Raw genomic sequence first — 17084 nt, 5'->3', positions numbered from 1 at the left:
CCCTACATGTGGAATCTCACTACACCAGTTCTATACAGATGATTTTCTGAGTAAAGCTAAACTTAAAATATTCTGCTACATATCTTGAATGAAAGGCTGTGTTCAGGGGTCAGGATGAGACAGTGCAGCCTAAACAGAAAAGACACACAGATCATTTTAAAAGAGGATAGGTCTGATAGCTTCCAAATTCATTTTGTGAATTAGTGGTTCATCAGACAGTCTGTCTCGGGTTAATGTTCTGGATGTATCCAACGCTAAAATTTTTGTTCTGGCTTTTATGTAAGATTAAGAATGATGATTCCCTGGTCTTAATAGTTTACACGTTACCAGAATCCACATAGTATCCATCATGTTTCAAAAATAAAAATGAAGAATTCCTGAGAGTCAAGAGAGCAAAATCCCTGTCTTCCCCTTCCTTCTCTCCACTTCCCCTTTGCCACCCAGCTAAAATGTGCATGTTCCCTTGGTCTCTTCATGTGTGGCAGCTGTTGACCATATGCAGGAAGTTATTTTTACAGTTTAATTTGGGGAAAGTCTGTGAATTTATTAAACTTATCAAGTGAATAGTATGGGAAGTTAATTCAGATACAGGGGGGAGGATTGTATCTTCTAAAACAATGAAAATCTCAAGTGTGCAGCACTACTATATTTTAGGATGTGTGTGTTGTTTCTTTCAAATAGAGATGTAACAGTTCTGCTTATTACTAATGGTAACTGATCAAACAGTTATTACCACTAGTTATTTTTTTTTCATTGCAGATGTATTCCTCAGCAAAATTTATGCATAGAAATTGGTTGTTTAAATTTTGTGTATGCGCCCTTGATGAAGTATTACCTAACTACATATTTTGAAATGTCATTTCCAAATATTTGCATGCTAAATTCCATGCTGATTGTATATCAGTTGAAGAGAAGGTAGATCTGTATTGAAACAACATAAGGGGCTAGAAAACCTGAGTGGCAGCATTAATTCCTATAGCTGCCAGAACCATTGTTTCAGAGCAGTTCTGATACCCAGGGTGTTAATGCTGCTTCCACCTGCACCACCCTTTATTCCTAAACCCCCCCATTTCCGGCAGTGGGTAAGGGGCTTGGGAAGGAGGTGAGCAGCATTAACTCCGTGGGTTCTGGTGCCATGCTGAAACAGCAGCTCCAGCAGCCATCAGGTTTAATGTTGCTGCAACAGGAACTACAGTGATGAGCCTCACAGGCCAATTTGGCCCATGGAAGTAGATGGTCCAGCCTGTGAGAAGCCCTATTGGCCAAATGACCCCCCTGCAGGCTGAATCTGTCCCAAAAGTCATAAGTTTGACACCCTGATATGAGGAAATCTGTGTATTGCAATACTGACAACTTTCTTCTCTTTATTAGAAACAACAACATCCCTCTTGTTCTTACAAACAGTCTACATCAGTGGCATACCTGAAACTTCAGCAAATCTGAACAAGGGGTTAAGATTTTCAAAAATGCTCATCATTGGCTTACTAATACTCATGTTGCATTTGGCCTATGTTGTCTAAAAGTCTGCTTTGGTCTATATCTGAGGTGTCAACAATATGGTCCTTGGGCCTCATCCAGCCCATGCAGCCCTAGTTTTCGACACATGGATCTTAAACTGACCCTGTGTGCTGCATACTGGATGCGTTAGCCCAGACCCCCTGGGCGGAATGTGGTGCACAAAGCCCATCTAGCATGTACTGCATGTAATGTCTGCTAGACCAAAACTATGCACTGGCTCCAGGGCCAGACACTCCCTGTACACTGGAGCCGGCATGCAGGGCCAGATAAGTGCGGGTGCTGTATGCAGTGAGTGCCATGTGTCAACCCCACGTGCCTCGCACACCGTGGTCCCTGAACTGGGGCCAGTGCATGCTGCACATGGCATCTAGGGCAGATTTGTGGTGTGTCCTGCATGAGCTTTCTGCACCAGACAGATCTTGCATGCTGGCTTCAGGGCTGCGTTGAGTCCATGAACTGTCCCTGTACACCGAAGCCAGCATTCAGGTCCACTTCAGCATGAGCACAATGGGCAGCATATCATAGAATCATAGAAAATTAGGGTTGGAAGGGACCTCAGGAGGTCATATAATCCAATCAACCCCTTGCTTGAAGCAGGGCCATTCCCGACTAGATCATTCCAGCCAAAGCTTTGTCTAATGCAGTCTTGAAAATCTCCCAGGATGGAAGTTCCGCAACTTCTCTGGGTAACCTGTTCCAGTGTTCTACTACCCTCCTAGTGAGAGAGTTTTTCCTAGCATCTAATCTAAACTTCCCTTGCTGCAACTTGATGCCATTGCTCCTTGTTCTGTCGTCGGTCACCACTGAGAACAGTTTATCTCCATCCTCTTTTGAACCTCACTTCGGGTAGTTGAAGGCTGCTCTTAAATCCCTTCTAAGTCTTCTCTTCTCTAAACTAAATAAGCCCAGTTCCCCCAGCCTCTCCTCAGAAGTCATGTTCCCCAACTCTCAAATCATTGTTGTTGCCCTCTGCTGGACTCACTCTAGTTTGTCCACATCCTTTCTGTAGTGGAGGGCCCAAAACTGAATACAGTACTCCAGATGTGGTCTCATGAGTGCTGAATAGACGGGAATAATCACTTCCCTTGACCTGCTGGCAACATACCCTTGGCCTGTCGCATCCTGAGCAGCATGCAGGGAAGCAGCAGCTGGACCAGCTTTGCTATGTGCTGTTCGGGACGGGACAGGCCCATCCAGGTCAGCACTGGCCAGGATAAGCGGCAGCGGAGCCACATGCTGATTCCCCACGTACTGCTCAGGACTGGCTCGGCCGCAGCTTTCCCTCCCCGGTGCTGACCCGGCCAGGCCCGTCCTGAGTGGCATGTGGTGAAACCAGTCTAATCATGGCTTTCCCCCTCCCTTTCAGCCCAGTGGCATGTGGCAAAGCTGTGGCTTTCCCTTTCCTTAGCTGGCCTGTCCCAAGTGGCACGCAGCCCAGCTGCCGCTTCTCCTCACTGGTACTGACCTGGCTGGACCCATCCCATCCCATCCCATCCCATCCCATCCCATCCCATCCTGAGAGGCACACAGCTGAAGCAGGCCCAGCCGTGTCCACATGCTGCTCGGGACAGGACAGGCCCGGCTGAGTTGGCACCGGAGAGTAGAAGCAGTGGCTGAGCACGTTGCATGGGACTAGCCCAGCCCAGCCAGAGCGGCACATGGCTCAGCTCCACCGTCCCCTTACTTGCACCGACCCGGCCTGTCTGGTCCCAAGTGGCATGCAGCTCAGCCATTGCTTCTCTGTGGTGCCGACATGGCCAGGCCCGGCCTGGCCCAAGTGGCATGCGGGGAAGCCGATCCAGCTGTGGCTTTTCCTTCCCGGTGCTGGCCTGGCCAGGCAGGTGCAAGTAAGGGGAAGGCATGGCTGAGCCGAGTGCCGCTTGGGATAGGCTGGGCCGGCACTAGGGAGTGGAAGCTGCGGTTTCTCATTACCTCCGATGGCTTGTCTTGTTCTGTTCTGTCTGGTCCTGTGCTGCACATGGCTTAGTGGCCGCTTCTTCTTCTTGATGGTGCTGGGCCTAGTCCATCCCGAGTGGCACACAGGGAAGCCGTGACTGGGCCTGCTTCAGCTGCCTGCTGCTTGGGATGGGCCAAGCCTGGCTGAGTCGGCACCAGGGAGGACTAGCGGGAGCTGAGCCACGTGCCACTTGGAACTCACCAGGACGGGCTGGCTGAAGTAAAGGGAAGCCATGGCTTTGCCATGTCCTGCCTTGAATGGGCCAGGTAGGCAGTGGGGAGGGAAAGACCTGGCTGGGCTTGTCCTGTCCTGTCCTGTCCTGTCCTGTCCTGAGTGGTACGCGGCTCAGCCGTGCCTTCCCCTTACTTGTGCTGGCCTGGCCAGGCCGGCACAGGGGAGGGAAAGGCACGGCTGGCCCAGTTTTGCTGCATGCTGCTCGGGACAGGCTGGGCTAGGGTTACCATATTTTCAGTTCCAAAAAAGAGGACGCCTGTCATGCGTGCATGTATAAAGGGGCAGAGTGTGTATGTGTGTGTGTGTTCGTTCATAGAGCGAGTCCCACATGCACACCCCACCATACACATGCACTCAAACTCCCTCACACTACTATACATGCAGACCCCCACACCACACACAGCTCCCCACAAACCCCATACCCACCCACACACCACATATCCTCACGCACACCCACATGCTCCCTCACCCCACATACCTACACACTCAGAGCCCCCAACAAACCTATACCCACCTCCCACAATATTGGGAGACTTCATTTTAAGCTATTGTGCAATCACCTCTATGAACATTACACAAACACATGGAAATGAAGACAAAAATATATATATTTTTTTAAATCAAATTAATGCTGTAGATATTTGCTTTTTAGAATATAATATGGTATTTTTCTGGTTCCAAGACAGCAAAACCCTTTGCTGGAAGCACTTGTTCTGGGGGCAATTGGAAGGATGTCTGGTGGCACCGGTCAGTGGTTAGGGGGTGGCCCTTCCGGTCACAAGATGGAGACCAGAGGGTGGGGCACCTGTCGTGGGGCGGGGCTACCCAGGCAGCCCTCAACAGCTTGCCAGAACTCGGTAAGTGGCCCTCCGTCCAAAATAACTGCCCTCTGCTGTGCTACTCCCCCAACTTGGTGTCATCCGCATATTTGCTGAGGGGTGTATTCTATGCCATCTTCCAGGTTGTTGATGAACATACTGAACAACCAGCCCCAGGACTGACCCCTGGGGTACTCCACTTGATACTGGCTGCCAACTAGACATTGGGACAGTGATTACTACCCTCTGAGCCTGATGCTTCAGTCAGTTTTCTGTCCACCTTACAGTTGATTCATGCAGCCTGTATTTTCTTATCTTGCCTGCAAGAGTGTTGTGGGAGACCATATCAAAAGCCTTGCTAAAATCAAGGTATACCACATTCACTGATCTCCCTGCATCCACAGAACCTGTCAGCTCATTATAGAAGGCAGTCAGGTTGGTCACCTTCTTCTCCTCCAAGTGCTTAGAAATGGATCCTTTGAGGATCTCCCTCAGCACCCTTGGGTGCATGCCATCCAGTGCCATGGACTTGTATATGTCCAGCTTTTCTAAATAGTCCCTCATCTGTTCTTTCACTACTGCTGGCTGCTCAACTCCTCCCTAAACTGTACTGCCCACTGCAGTACTCTGACCTTGCTTGTGAAAACTAAGGTGGAAAAGGCATTGAACACTTCAGCCTTTTCTGCATCCTCTGTCACTAGGCTGCCTCCCCCATTCAGTAAGGGACCCACACTTTTCCTGATCCTCCTCTTGGTACTAACATACTTGTAGAAACCCTTCTTGTTACCCTTTACATTCCTTGCTAACTGCAACTCTAGTTGTGCTTTGGCCTTCCTGACTATCCCTGCATATGCGAGCAATGCTCTTCTACTCCTCCCTAGTTGTTTGGCCAAGTTTCCACTTCTTATAAGCTTCCTTTTTGTGATTTGGTTTCCTGGAGAGTTCCCTGCTAAGCCAAGCCGGTCTCATGCCATACTTGCTAGTCTTCTGGCACATCAGAATGATATATTCCTTCACTCACTAAGGCTTCTTTGAAGTACAGCCAGCTCTCATGGACTCTTCTCTCCCCCATACTAGCTTCCCAGGGGATCCTGCCCATGAGTTTCCTGAGCAAGTCAAAGTCTATTTTTCTGAAGTCCCGGGTCTTTACTTTGCTGCTCTCCATCCTTTCTTTCTTCAGGATCCTGAACTCAGTCATCTCATGGTCACTGCTGTACAAGTTGCCATCCACTACTACATTCCCCACTAATTCATCCCTATTTGTGAGCAGCAGGTCAAGAAAAACATTGCCTCTAGTTGGCTGCTCCAGCATTTGCACTAGGAAGTTGTCCCCAACACTCTTCAAAAACTTCCTGGATTGCTTGCACACTGTTGTATTGTCCTCCCAGCAGATGTCAGGGTGACTGAAGTCTCCCATAAGAACCAGGGCTTGTGATTGAGAAACTTATGCTAGTCTTTTGAAGCAAGCCTCATCTACCACTTCCACCTGGTTTAATGGTCTACAGCAGGCACCCACTACAACTTCACCCTTGTTGCTCCCCTCTAACCTTAACTCAGAGACTCAACAGGTCTATCTCCAGTTTCATACTGGAGCTGTGAATAGTCACATGGCTCTTGTATGTAAAGTGCAACTACTCTTCCTCTTCTTCCCTGGCTGTCCTTCCTCAACAGTTTGTACCCATCCATGACAGTACTCTTGTCATGCAAGCTATCTCATCAAGTCTCTGTTATTCTAATCATGTCATAGTTCCAGGACTGTGGAAGGACTTCCAATTCTTCCTGCTTGTTTCCCAGGCTCTGTGTGTTTGTGTACTGTAATAGTAAGAGCTTTGCTGATGCGAATAGCAAGAGTTCTGCATGCTGATTCCATAATAGGCTGGTGAAATGGCACGTAGCCTCCTGCTCCGTGAGCGTGACCAAACCATGAACCTAGACAGTAGAATGTTGTAATACAGTGAAATGTGGTAAACACCAGATGTGTTGGATCACGACTCATCCCTAAATTACTAGCTTGAGATAACCAAATCCCTAGCTCGAGATAACGTTATTTACTCCAGACTATATAAGCTGTACATTCTTAAGTTGCAATGGATTCCTCCACTCTGGCAAGAGTCCTGACTTATGCAGAGCCCCGGCAGAAGCAGACTTCTGTTCGTATTTTTTCAGATTAATTTTTTCAGCTACATCAGAAAATTGAATTATGATTTTATGTTATTTACCAAAGCTAATTGAACCAGATAGTTCACCTCCCAGTGACTTTACAACTATCTCCAATTCACTAGATTAATCATGGTTGTTCGGGGGATCTTTTTGCTTTGTCGTATTAGGACAACAACCATCACCAAAAACAACAGACGTTTAAATTGTTTTATTTAACTAATCCAAAATACATAATTTGTTGTTTATTTTTTCAACACCAAACATGTATAATTATTTTAACAAAGCAAGCGTATGTATTTTACATTTTTAACTATTTTAGTTATAAATGTCAAATGTGTTTTTAACCAAAATTAAATAGATTATTTCAGCCAGGTCAGCATGAGAAACTTAAAATACTGGGTTATGCAGCAACCTCAGTCTTCACCTTCCTCTTCCTGTTTATTCATAGACTGGAAAAGAAAGACAAGCTTTCCTCCTACTTCAGTTCCCAAGCGATTTTCTCAATTTAGAATGAATTAGTCCAAAGCAAGAAAATGTTCTTTCTACACCTGCAGAAGAAGCTACTGCTATTAAAAGCTGGATTATCCCTTCAGTAATCTCTGATGGATCCAGGTGCTTAAGGGACTTTCACCAGTTCACTGGTGTGACTTTTTCTTTAACACTTCATCAGCAAACATGCATTTCTTGAATGGTTCACCCTTAGCCCTGAATTGTATTATAATTGGTATTATGGAGGGATGATTGCTAGATGCCCATGTCATAGCCAACTCATTGTCTTTAACAGTTAAGAACTGACCCAAGTACTGGTACCAAGTGTTGAGAATATTGGCAAGAAAATGAGCTGGAGATGGTGTTTGATCCATTCAATTTTTTAATGCCTGTAATTTAAATCTGTCCTTGAGTATTTCTCTTTTCAAGGTCTCACTCAGCTCCTTCCAAATTTCAACAGCATCAGCAATAAAACAGTGATTTCCCTGCACTTTGTTCAAGGCTACAGAAATAGGCTTCAGGATAGTTAGCATATGTTCTACATTTCTCTTTAGCTCAATTTAGAGAACTTTGGCTATGACAGTTCCATCTATTTTGTCAGGATTTTGTTCACAACTTGTTGTCAGTTTAGACCATTTTTCAATACATTGCTCAAAACAGTCCACTGCTGAATTCCATTGCACGTCTTGTGGAAGTATTAATTTGGTTCCTCCTGCTTTCTTCAGAGCAGCTGCTGCAAAGTGGTTGTTATGGAAGTATTATGAGCACCACAGTCATGTGTTATTAGCAAGGATCCTGGTTTTCTCAGTTAAAAATGGCAAGTTATCTGACTAAAACCACTGAAATCCATGTTTTTCCATGGTTAAAATGAAATGCCACTGTGTGTGTCTATATAGCTATCAGTTGAACACAATATCTTATTGATATGTTTACAATTTTAAAGCAATTTGGAAGCCTACCAGTGCCTCAATCACGATAATAAAATAAATTCTAAATACCTATACGTTTTGGTGTTTGATGTGTTTGATTTTTGGGTTTCTTATAATGGAAAATCAGAGCTCCCCTTGTCTCTTTCGCTCAGCAGGATGCGAGTCCGGCTGCAGCTGTCCTTCCCCTCCCCCTACCCCCCATTGCCTTGTGACGCTGAGCAGCCCTAATTTGCTGGTGCCCCTTGCCCCCACAGCCCTGCTGGAGGGGAGGGGGGCAGTTGCCAGGGACCTGGGTCCACATAGATTCATAGGCATTAGGGCTGGAAGGGACCTTGGAAGATCGAGTCCAGCCCCCTGCCCAAAGGGCAGGAAATCAGCAGGGGATCATAGGATCCCAGCAAGGTAGACATCCAAATGTCTCTTTCCAGCCTGAAACAGTCACGGAGGAGTTTGTGTCCATTTGATCTTGTCATCCCTTGGGGTGCTCTGGTGAACAGATGCTCCCCCAGAACCTGGTGAGCACCCCTGATAAACTTATAGGTGGCTATCAGATTACCCCTGAGCCTGTGCTTTTCCAGGCTGAAGAGTCCCATAGCCCTCAGCCTCTCATTATAAGGTCTGTTTTCCTGACCTCTTATGTGTACGGCTCTCCTCCGGACTCTCTCAAGCTTCTCCACGTCCTTTTTGAATTGTGCAGCCCAAAACTGGACACAGTACTCCAGCTGTGGCCTCACCAAGGCCAAGTCCAACAGGAGAATGATGTCCTGGGATTTGCTTGAGAAGCCACAGCATCACACTGAAGGCTCATGTTCATCTTGTGGTCAATAATGACCCCCAAGTCCCTTTCGTCCAAAGTGCTAGCCAGTGTAGCACTGCCGAGCCTATAACCATGATGTGGGTTTTTCCTCCCAAGGTGGAGAACCTTGCATTTTTCGATGTTAAATGCCATCAGGTTCTTGTCTGCCTATTTCTTGAGCCTGCTGAGGTCCACCTGGATTGCCCTCCTGTCCTCAGGTGTGGACACTTTACCCCAAAGTTTGGTGTCGTCGGTGAACTTGACTAGTCTGCTTCTGACGTCAATGTTCACATCATAAATGAAGCTGTTGAACAATATAGGCCCAAGGACAGAGCCGTGTGGGACCCCATTGGTCACAGGGCACCATGACGATTGACTTACTTCAACCACCACTCTCTGGGTCCAACCACATAGCCAATTCCCCAGCCAGTGGATCTTGGAGAAGCCAAGTCCTCGGTTGGCCAGTTTTGCCAAGAGGTGATCATGGGATACCAGATCGAAGGCTTTTTTAAAGTTAAGATATATGATATCAATTTCTTCCCCCTTGTCCAGGTGATAGGTCACCTGGTCATAAAGGGACCTATTAGTAGATAACTGAAACTGTAGACAGTGATGATGACGATGTTGAAGATGGATAGTCAGAATCTTATATGTTGAGGATAGACCCTCTTGAACAAAAGAAGTCAGTGCAGTCACTGTTGTCCTGCTCATTTAGTATTACTCATTGCCCTCAGTGCTACTTTAGAAGTGAAACTGTAAAACGAAGATCTGCCTATTTTAGCCATTATTTTACATCACAACTGCATTAAAATTTTATATTCCATAAAGTAACGACTGTATTTTTGCTCAGACGTTATTTTTATGAGAATTCAAATAGTCTAAAAGTCCACCCAAAAGATATGGACAGGGAAGAAAGGCAGTCGTTAAGAAAGAAGTATGAAATAAGAAATTTTACTAACTTGGCAATCCTGCATGTTCAAGCCTGTTCCATTGATCATCTTCAAAGCAGCTTCCTCCTGGGAAGGAGCACTGCTCATGATGCTGTTTTATTTGGGCTACCAGGCCTTGCATTTCTTTGTTACACTGTTTGCATTTTGCATGCATGCCTGTCTTACCCACAGGTAGAGAAACTTCATTAAAATATCCCTTCTACCATGCCATTTCCTTATTAGATCTCAAATCAATGGAGAAGCTATACTCAGAAACTTATCCCTCAAGACTTCTGGAATATTCTGCTCAAAATGTTTCTCTTTTGTTTCTACTGCCTCTCCCTCCTTGAATTTATCTCCAGACTCCTCCTCCTCGCCCAGATCTACTCCACCCCCAACAATCCTCTATTCATTTAACTTCTTGAAACTTTGTACTTTTAGAGAGAGATAAGGGCTTGACCAGTACACAAACTTGCAGAGGGGCTGATAGGTAGATAATCAGCTCTGTTATCTCTCATCTCCATATATTGCTGTTAACCAGGATATCTCTGGAGACACAAATCCACAGTTTGAGAACTGAAACTAAGCATCGCAGAGATGTTTAATGGGTTCTTTTAGATAGAGTACTGAGTTCCATTGTCCCAGTGAGTGGTTTTCTTTAATCTTTACTAATCTATAGAGGAACCTCTGGGAACCCCATAATATTGGGCCCTTAATATTGGCCTATGACCTATTTATAAAAGTTCTCTAAAAAAGTTTCATGAATATATTGTCTCAAATAGTATTTAATTAGAAGTTATAATCCCTATTCCATGATGATATCTTTGAGCTTTTCCATATCTTAAATTTAAAACTATCTTTATATAGATTTATTTGTTATTTAAAAAGCATCTTAAAATATAATTAAATAAAATCTGATTTAAATAAAAAATACTTTTAATTAAAAAAAATTGTTGATTTTTTTTTTTATTTATTTATTTTTTTTAATCTACCTCATGCAGTGTGAGTTTTGTGACAGCTCCACATGTGAGCTTTGAACTGGTTCTGACCCAGGCCATCCTGTAGAACAGCCCCACACTTCTCACATGGCCTGCTGGGCTGGATGAATTTGACGCCTCTGCTGTAGGTCAATAAATAGACTTTTCCTCTTCATCACTCTGTAGAGGAAGCTTAACTACCCCTAAGACATTTCAGTACAAGTTGCATGATGCATATTATGCCCAGTTAAGTGTTACAGCTAGAAAAGGGTGTAATTTCAAGAACTGCTGTTTATTGGTATTAGACCTTCTATGTTAAACCCCTCGTCTCTTTTGGTTGACCTCCAGAGAGGGTAAGTGGGTTACCCTTATTAAGAGGAAAGAGGTTCAGAGATGATGAGATGCCAGCTGAATCTATACACAGACTGTTTGAGGAGTTTGTTCCAGTTTGTAAATGAGGTGGTTGTGCTGCAGAATGGTTGTATGTAACCCATTTAAAATAGGGGTGTCCAAGATCTGGCCCCCAGTGCTACCCCTTGGTGTTAGAGTTGATCCACACTCGGCATGCACCGAACAAGACCTGCTCTGGCTGCTAAGGGACTTGTGGTGCATGCAGTGCCCACTTTGTGACTGTGCCATGCATGTGGTGCCAGCTCCAGCTAGCCCTGGACTGTGCTGCATTGGATGCTTGCTCTGGCCAGTCTGGGATTACAACACATACGGTGCCCAGTCCAGGACTTCTGCTGCACCTAGCACCCACCCTGGCCAGTCTACTGCATGCTAAATGACCTCCTGAGGTCCCTTCCAGTCCTAACTTTCTATACTTCTATATCTGTGTTCCACTGAAACAATGGAATAATTGTCCCTAAGTATATGGGCAACAAAAATCTTTTTTCACAAGTACCTTTAGCTTGTTGATCCTCATTCCCAAAATATAGAAAGACTTCAAGCTTCATTTCTTCTCTTTCATAGCTATCCTTGAAACATTTGAAAATGGTAAAAACAAACATAGGAAAACCATAGTCATATCTGCTTTATGGAAGCAAAATAAAGGGATGTATCTTTGTATATTCTGTAATTAGAATAGTGATCTGGTATTATAGTAATGAGGGTGTTAGGTTTTACTCTTAAACGTCTTCCATTAAATGACTAGTTCATAAGCCCACTTAAAAAAATTATTCTGGAATTAATGATAGTCATTTACCTATCTAAACTTATTGCAACCAATTTTGTATCTTAGTCTCTTTAGATAGATAAGTCACCTGTTTTATATGCCTTAGCTGATTTAATTTTTTATTTCACTTGTACAGGCAATAATTTGTTGGTTGGATAAGTTTATTTATTAAAGCATGGATATTGGTCTCTTTATTGAGGCTGCCTGTTACTAAGATACAGTATTGAACCAATTAAAAATGTGTCATTCCTGAATATTTGCTAGAGGTACACTGATATATTGGTTGCATATTGGATCAGCACCAAATAAAGGGAAATTTCCATTATCGGCTATTGGCTTTTTTGGCCATTTTAGCCCATTAATGTTCTCTGATAAATATAATTATGCCTTCTGGCTGGGGCCTCCGGATGCCTGGGTTCCCTTGGGAAACAGCGAGTTTCCCCTTTGCAGGTGGGCAGCATTCTACCCTGCAAGGGGTCTTCCTTGGGGCTGCTGGGAGTGAGACACAGGGAGTGTCGTGTGCATGTGTGGCCGCATGCATGCATGGAGCCAGGAAAACGGCCAGTCAGCATGGAGAGCAGCTTCCTTCAGGTAAGTGTGTATGTCTGTGGGGGAGAAGGGGCGTGGATGGGGCAGATTGAGGCCTCCATGGTGAGGGAGGGAGTGGGGCTGGGGCGTTGCGCAGGCAAGGCAATGTATGGGACCTGGGGCAGGGAGCAGGACAAACCCATGCGTGGCTCATCTAAGGGGGGGGGCTCCCCGTCACTGCGTGCACCCCCCAGAGGTGGCATGGAGGGGTATGTACCCATCCAGCTTTATGCACGGGGCAGATGCAGGCTGCCTTCTGAGGGCTCGGAGCTCTCCACTCTGCTGCCTTTCCCTTGGGAGTCCCATGCTGGCCATGCACCCCTGCCTGGCTGGCACCAGTGGGCATGGGGATGCGTGGCCCTCATGGGGCTCCCGGGGCATAAGCAGCAGAGTGGAGAGCCCCGAGTCTGCAGTGGGCAGCCCACAACTGTCCTCACCCTGTTCGATTCTGCCCCCTTAAGTGTCCCTGCACTTAAAAAATGGTGGCAGCAATGCTTGAACTAAAGTTAATTTGACAAGCTTTAGTTCACGTGGCCTCGCTGTCATTTTTAGGTGCTGGGACTCTGATACATGTGACACCAGAAGCTGTTGGAGCATGCCAAAAAAAAAAGTTTATTTATGTCATTTGCCATTACATGTAACCAAATCAATTATCACATCAATATTGACCGATATGGCTGGTTAATAATTGACTATTGGTATGGGCCAAAAAGATCTTTATTAGTGTACCCCTAATATTTGCCAGATTCCATTTATGGAAGGAATACATCTAGAGAAGCTTGCTATACTGACAAGAATGGAAGTCTTCCTTGTGGGACCTTATAACTCTGAAACTGGTTTATGAAGAACTTTAGAATTATCTGAATAACAGCAACCTGACTCATCACTATGAGAGAGTCTTTTGTAACTCTGTTGCATGCCTCCTCTTTGCCTCCCTCTTCCCCCCACGAAAGTTAAATTATTTTAATACATTACAGGCAACCCCTGCTTGATGCTGTTTCACTTAGCTCTATTTTGCTATAGCACTCATTTAAAATTCATACCTGATTCCACTTAGCGCTAAGCCAGTTTTGTTATAGCGCTCAGTGAAGCAGTGGCAGCGAGAAACAGCAAGTGGGTGGGTAGGTGTGAGCCTGGGACCTGGGCTGGTGCCTGGGGCCAGGGCCGGTGGTGCCCAAGCCTAGGGCCAAGGCGGCAGGAGCGCAGGGCCCAGGCTGACATGTGGTGTCAGAGAGCCCGGCAGGTGGGTAGAAGCAGCAGCAAATGGGCAGGCAGGTGTGAGCATGGGGCCTGTGCTGGTGCCCAGGGCCAGTGCCAGTGGGGGCCCAAGGCGGGGTGACAGGAGCATGGGGCCCCAGCTGGCATGAGGACAGAGTGACTGGGGAGAAGCAGTGGCAGCAAGTAGCAGCAAGTGGGCTGGCGGGAGTGAGCACGGGTCATGTACTGCTGTCCGGGGTCAGGCCCAGCGGGGGCCCAGAGCAGGGCAGCAGGAGTGGGGGGCCTGGGCTAGCACATGGTGCTGGAGCAGCTGACAGGTGGGGAAAAGCAATGGTCAGTAGCGACAAGTGGGTGGTCGGGCATGAGCTTGGGGCCAGGGCCAGGGCTGGCAGGGGCTGAGAGTGGGGTGCTACTAGCGCGGGGCCCAGGCTGACACTATGGGCCAGAGTGGCTGGCAGGGGGGTGGGGAGAAGCGGTAGTGGCAGTGAGAAGTGATGGCAAGAAATGGCGGTAATCAGTTATATTTATTTACATTAATTTCAGCAGGGAAATAAGTTTTGGTTAATGCTGTTTCAGTTAGTACTTGGTTTGTCCAGAACCAATTAAGAGCGCTAACCAGGGGTTGCCTGTATTTACCCAAATCAAAGACAACTTTGAATTTAAGATTCCCCACCCCATCAGATTCTCTACTTGGAAGATCTATAAACTTGTTATAATTTTCCGTGTATAGAATCTTGTTATTCGAGGGTTGTCTTAAATTCAGCCCGCTACCTACCCCCGCTGCTGCACTAGGGAAAGTGGTGGGAGGGGGAGGCAGTCAGAGTGTTCTGACCTCTGCCCAGTGCTTGTACACTCTGGTGACTGCTCCACCAGGGTGTTTGTACTCCCTGGTGCCTTGCTAAAAGAGGGAGGGTAACTTTGTCTTGGATTCAGGTATATATGGTAGTACAACTTCGTAGGTTACTTCAGGAGTATTCATTAAATACAATATATATTTTATGTATTTCTGAAGAAAACCACTTGGGCCTATTATGAAAACCAAGGGCGTGACTGAGTAGCCAACTTATTTAGTGCTACTGGGTTTTCCTACCTACTTGGCATTTAGCAGTTTTACCCTAGATCTAACTTCTTAAACTCTGATAAACTAGTCCCAGTATCCTGAAACACATAGTTGAATTGAGTTAATTCGTGGGAATGCAAGTATTTTAAAATGTTGTTGTTTCTATTATTTTTATTGAACTGTCTTATTTGCTGTGATTTCCCTTTTTAAATATTACTGGAGCAAGCTGAGCTTACACCTTATCAAAGAGAAAGAGAAGGAACTTATGTTCAACTGCTGTTTTGGTTGCTTCTATCTGTCAGATATCACCTGACTTTTTTGTATCCATATATGATCTCTGGAGACTTTTACAGGCTGAGTAGTGAAGAGTCTATAACCTTTCTGAATGTTTTTTCAGTTTTGTCGAGTTAAACTTTTCTTAATTATGATCTAATTAAAAATAGATTTACGCTGGAACAGTGACGCCTCATAGGAGTATGTTTTCCTTTTGCAAGTTTTGATGTAATTAAACTATTTGATGGGTAAAATAGAAGATGGAATCAGCAAGCTTTTCAGATTTTTGAGAGGTGGGGATGAGAATTTAGAAATCTCTTATGTAACAAACTGAGAGAGAGAGAGAGAGAGAGAGAGAGAGAGTAAGCTTGGGTGTCCAAAATAGATTTAACGTGTCATCTCATTTATTATGCTGAAGGCAGGGCAGGGATTTTCCAAATTTGCCAGAAATACTAATATTCTTGCTTGTGTGTGAGAGGGATTGCAGTGGAAATTTTGACTATATGCGTTGTGCATTTATACTACTCGGGACCATGTTCCCTTGTTAGTTTAAACAATATGTTTATTGTTGAGAATGGAGCACAATCCAAAACATACTTGGTGGTTTTCTAAGAGTGGAATAGACTCTGTGTCAAAGCCAGCACAGACTAAAAAGTTTCAGTACTTACAAGGAGTGCCCACATAAAGCAGTTTACAGTCAATACTAAGATTCTGCACCAAAGTGACATTGGTGATTAAGTAATTGGTACTTTTCCATTTTAGCAGTAACTCATTGACCTGAATTAATGTGGAGAACATTGGTACTGTTGGAAGTTGGGTTGAATTAAGACTTATAACTGAAATCATAACATCTCTTGGACACAAAATATGCAGTAGCATATCCAAAGGAAGTGAAGCCATGACTTTTCTTAAACTTAAGACCAACAAGGACTCCTTCTCCCCTTTCTCAAAAAAATGGCACAAAATGCTACTTGTATGTTACTTACCAGATCTTTCCTCAGTTTTCCAGCGTGGATGAGTAGGTGTATGACTTTGATTATATCAAGTGAAACCTCATACTTGAAAGGGGAAGTAATTTAAAAAAAAATAAGGCCTGCATTAAGCTTATGTGGGCATTTAACTTAAAGCTGGGAGAAAAAACTTATCATTTAAAAATTCAACACCGACTTGGACGTGGACTGCAACTTTCTAAGAAAAGATTAAGGAACAATATAAGTGATGGCTCTAATTCCATTCCAAATCAAGAGGAAATATTTCACCTCAGTTTTTCCTTGCTTCCCCTAAATGTTTCTGTTTTGTTTTCAGGGTTCGCTTATGTTATAAAGAGGCTCAAAATGAAAACTACCAATTTCACATGCAGGAGAATAGGTGTGCTAGCCTTGACATTTTATCTGTACTTTTTTATTTGCCTAAATTTTGCTTGTACATTCATTGGTATACAGTACTTTTAACATTTTTATCCTGAAATGTGTATTTGGTGTTGAACAACTCTGGCTATCTCTCTACTTGTGGCTGTGTTTCAGTGGTGGATGAAGGGGGGTGTGTGTGTGTGTGTATGTGTGTGTGTGTGTGTGTGTGTGTGTGTGGTTTTTGGAATGAGAGATGCTATGTAAATATACTGTGTTACCTAGATTTCAATTATTTGGCTGTCACCTACTGGAAGAAAGAGAATCTGCCCAATCTGAATAGTTTTGATAATGCTAGTTTAAGTCCTCCTAAGGGTTTGCCATGTCAAGCTGACATTTTAATAACAAGATTAAAATGACAAAATAGAGAAAAACCCTCTTACTGTCTCTTTCTTTTTAGAGAGGATCTGACGAACTTCTTTCAGGCAGTGTACTCAATAGCCCGAACTCTAACATGAGCAGCATGGTAGTTACTGGTAAGTGATGCCCTTTCAAAAAGAGAAATCTATCATTTAATCTCAAAATCATTTCCTATATATGTGGAGAAAATAGTAACAA

General features: G+C 44.7%; 1 protein-coding gene across 11 annotated transcripts in view; it reads left to right on the top strand.

Moving 5' to 3' along the window:
• PTBP2 (polypyrimidine tract binding protein 2) overlaps window positions 1-17084 on the top strand; it is a 97567-nt gene that overhangs the window by 12456 nt on the left and 68027 nt on the right. For 7 of the 11 annotated variants that reach the window (XM_014517624.2, XM_014517630.2, XM_014517613.2 and 4 more), the window contains one exon: window positions 16927-17002. The exons of 2 other annotated variants lie outside the window; for them this stretch is intronic. In XM_014517624.2, the coding sequence (XP_014373110.1) occupies window positions 16981-17002 (22 nt within the window). In that variant the 5' untranslated portion in view covers window positions 16927-16980. Of the gene's footprint in view, window positions 1-12129; window positions 12573-16425; window positions 16489-16926; window positions 17003-17084 lie in introns of those variants that run through there. 2 more of the 11 variants (XM_025197436.1, XM_025197431.1) reach the window with 2 other exon arrangements.

The sequence above is a fragment of the Alligator sinensis genome, unplaced genomic scaffold, assembly GCF_000455745.1.
Source record: "Alligator sinensis unplaced genomic scaffold, ASM45574v1 scaffold647_2, whole genome shotgun sequence".
Classification (NCBI taxonomy): domain Eukaryota; kingdom Metazoa; phylum Chordata; order Crocodylia; family Alligatoridae; genus Alligator; species Alligator sinensis.
The sequence above is the reverse complement of the archived record's forward strand: the minus strand, read 5'-3'. Positions and strand labels throughout refer to the sequence as shown.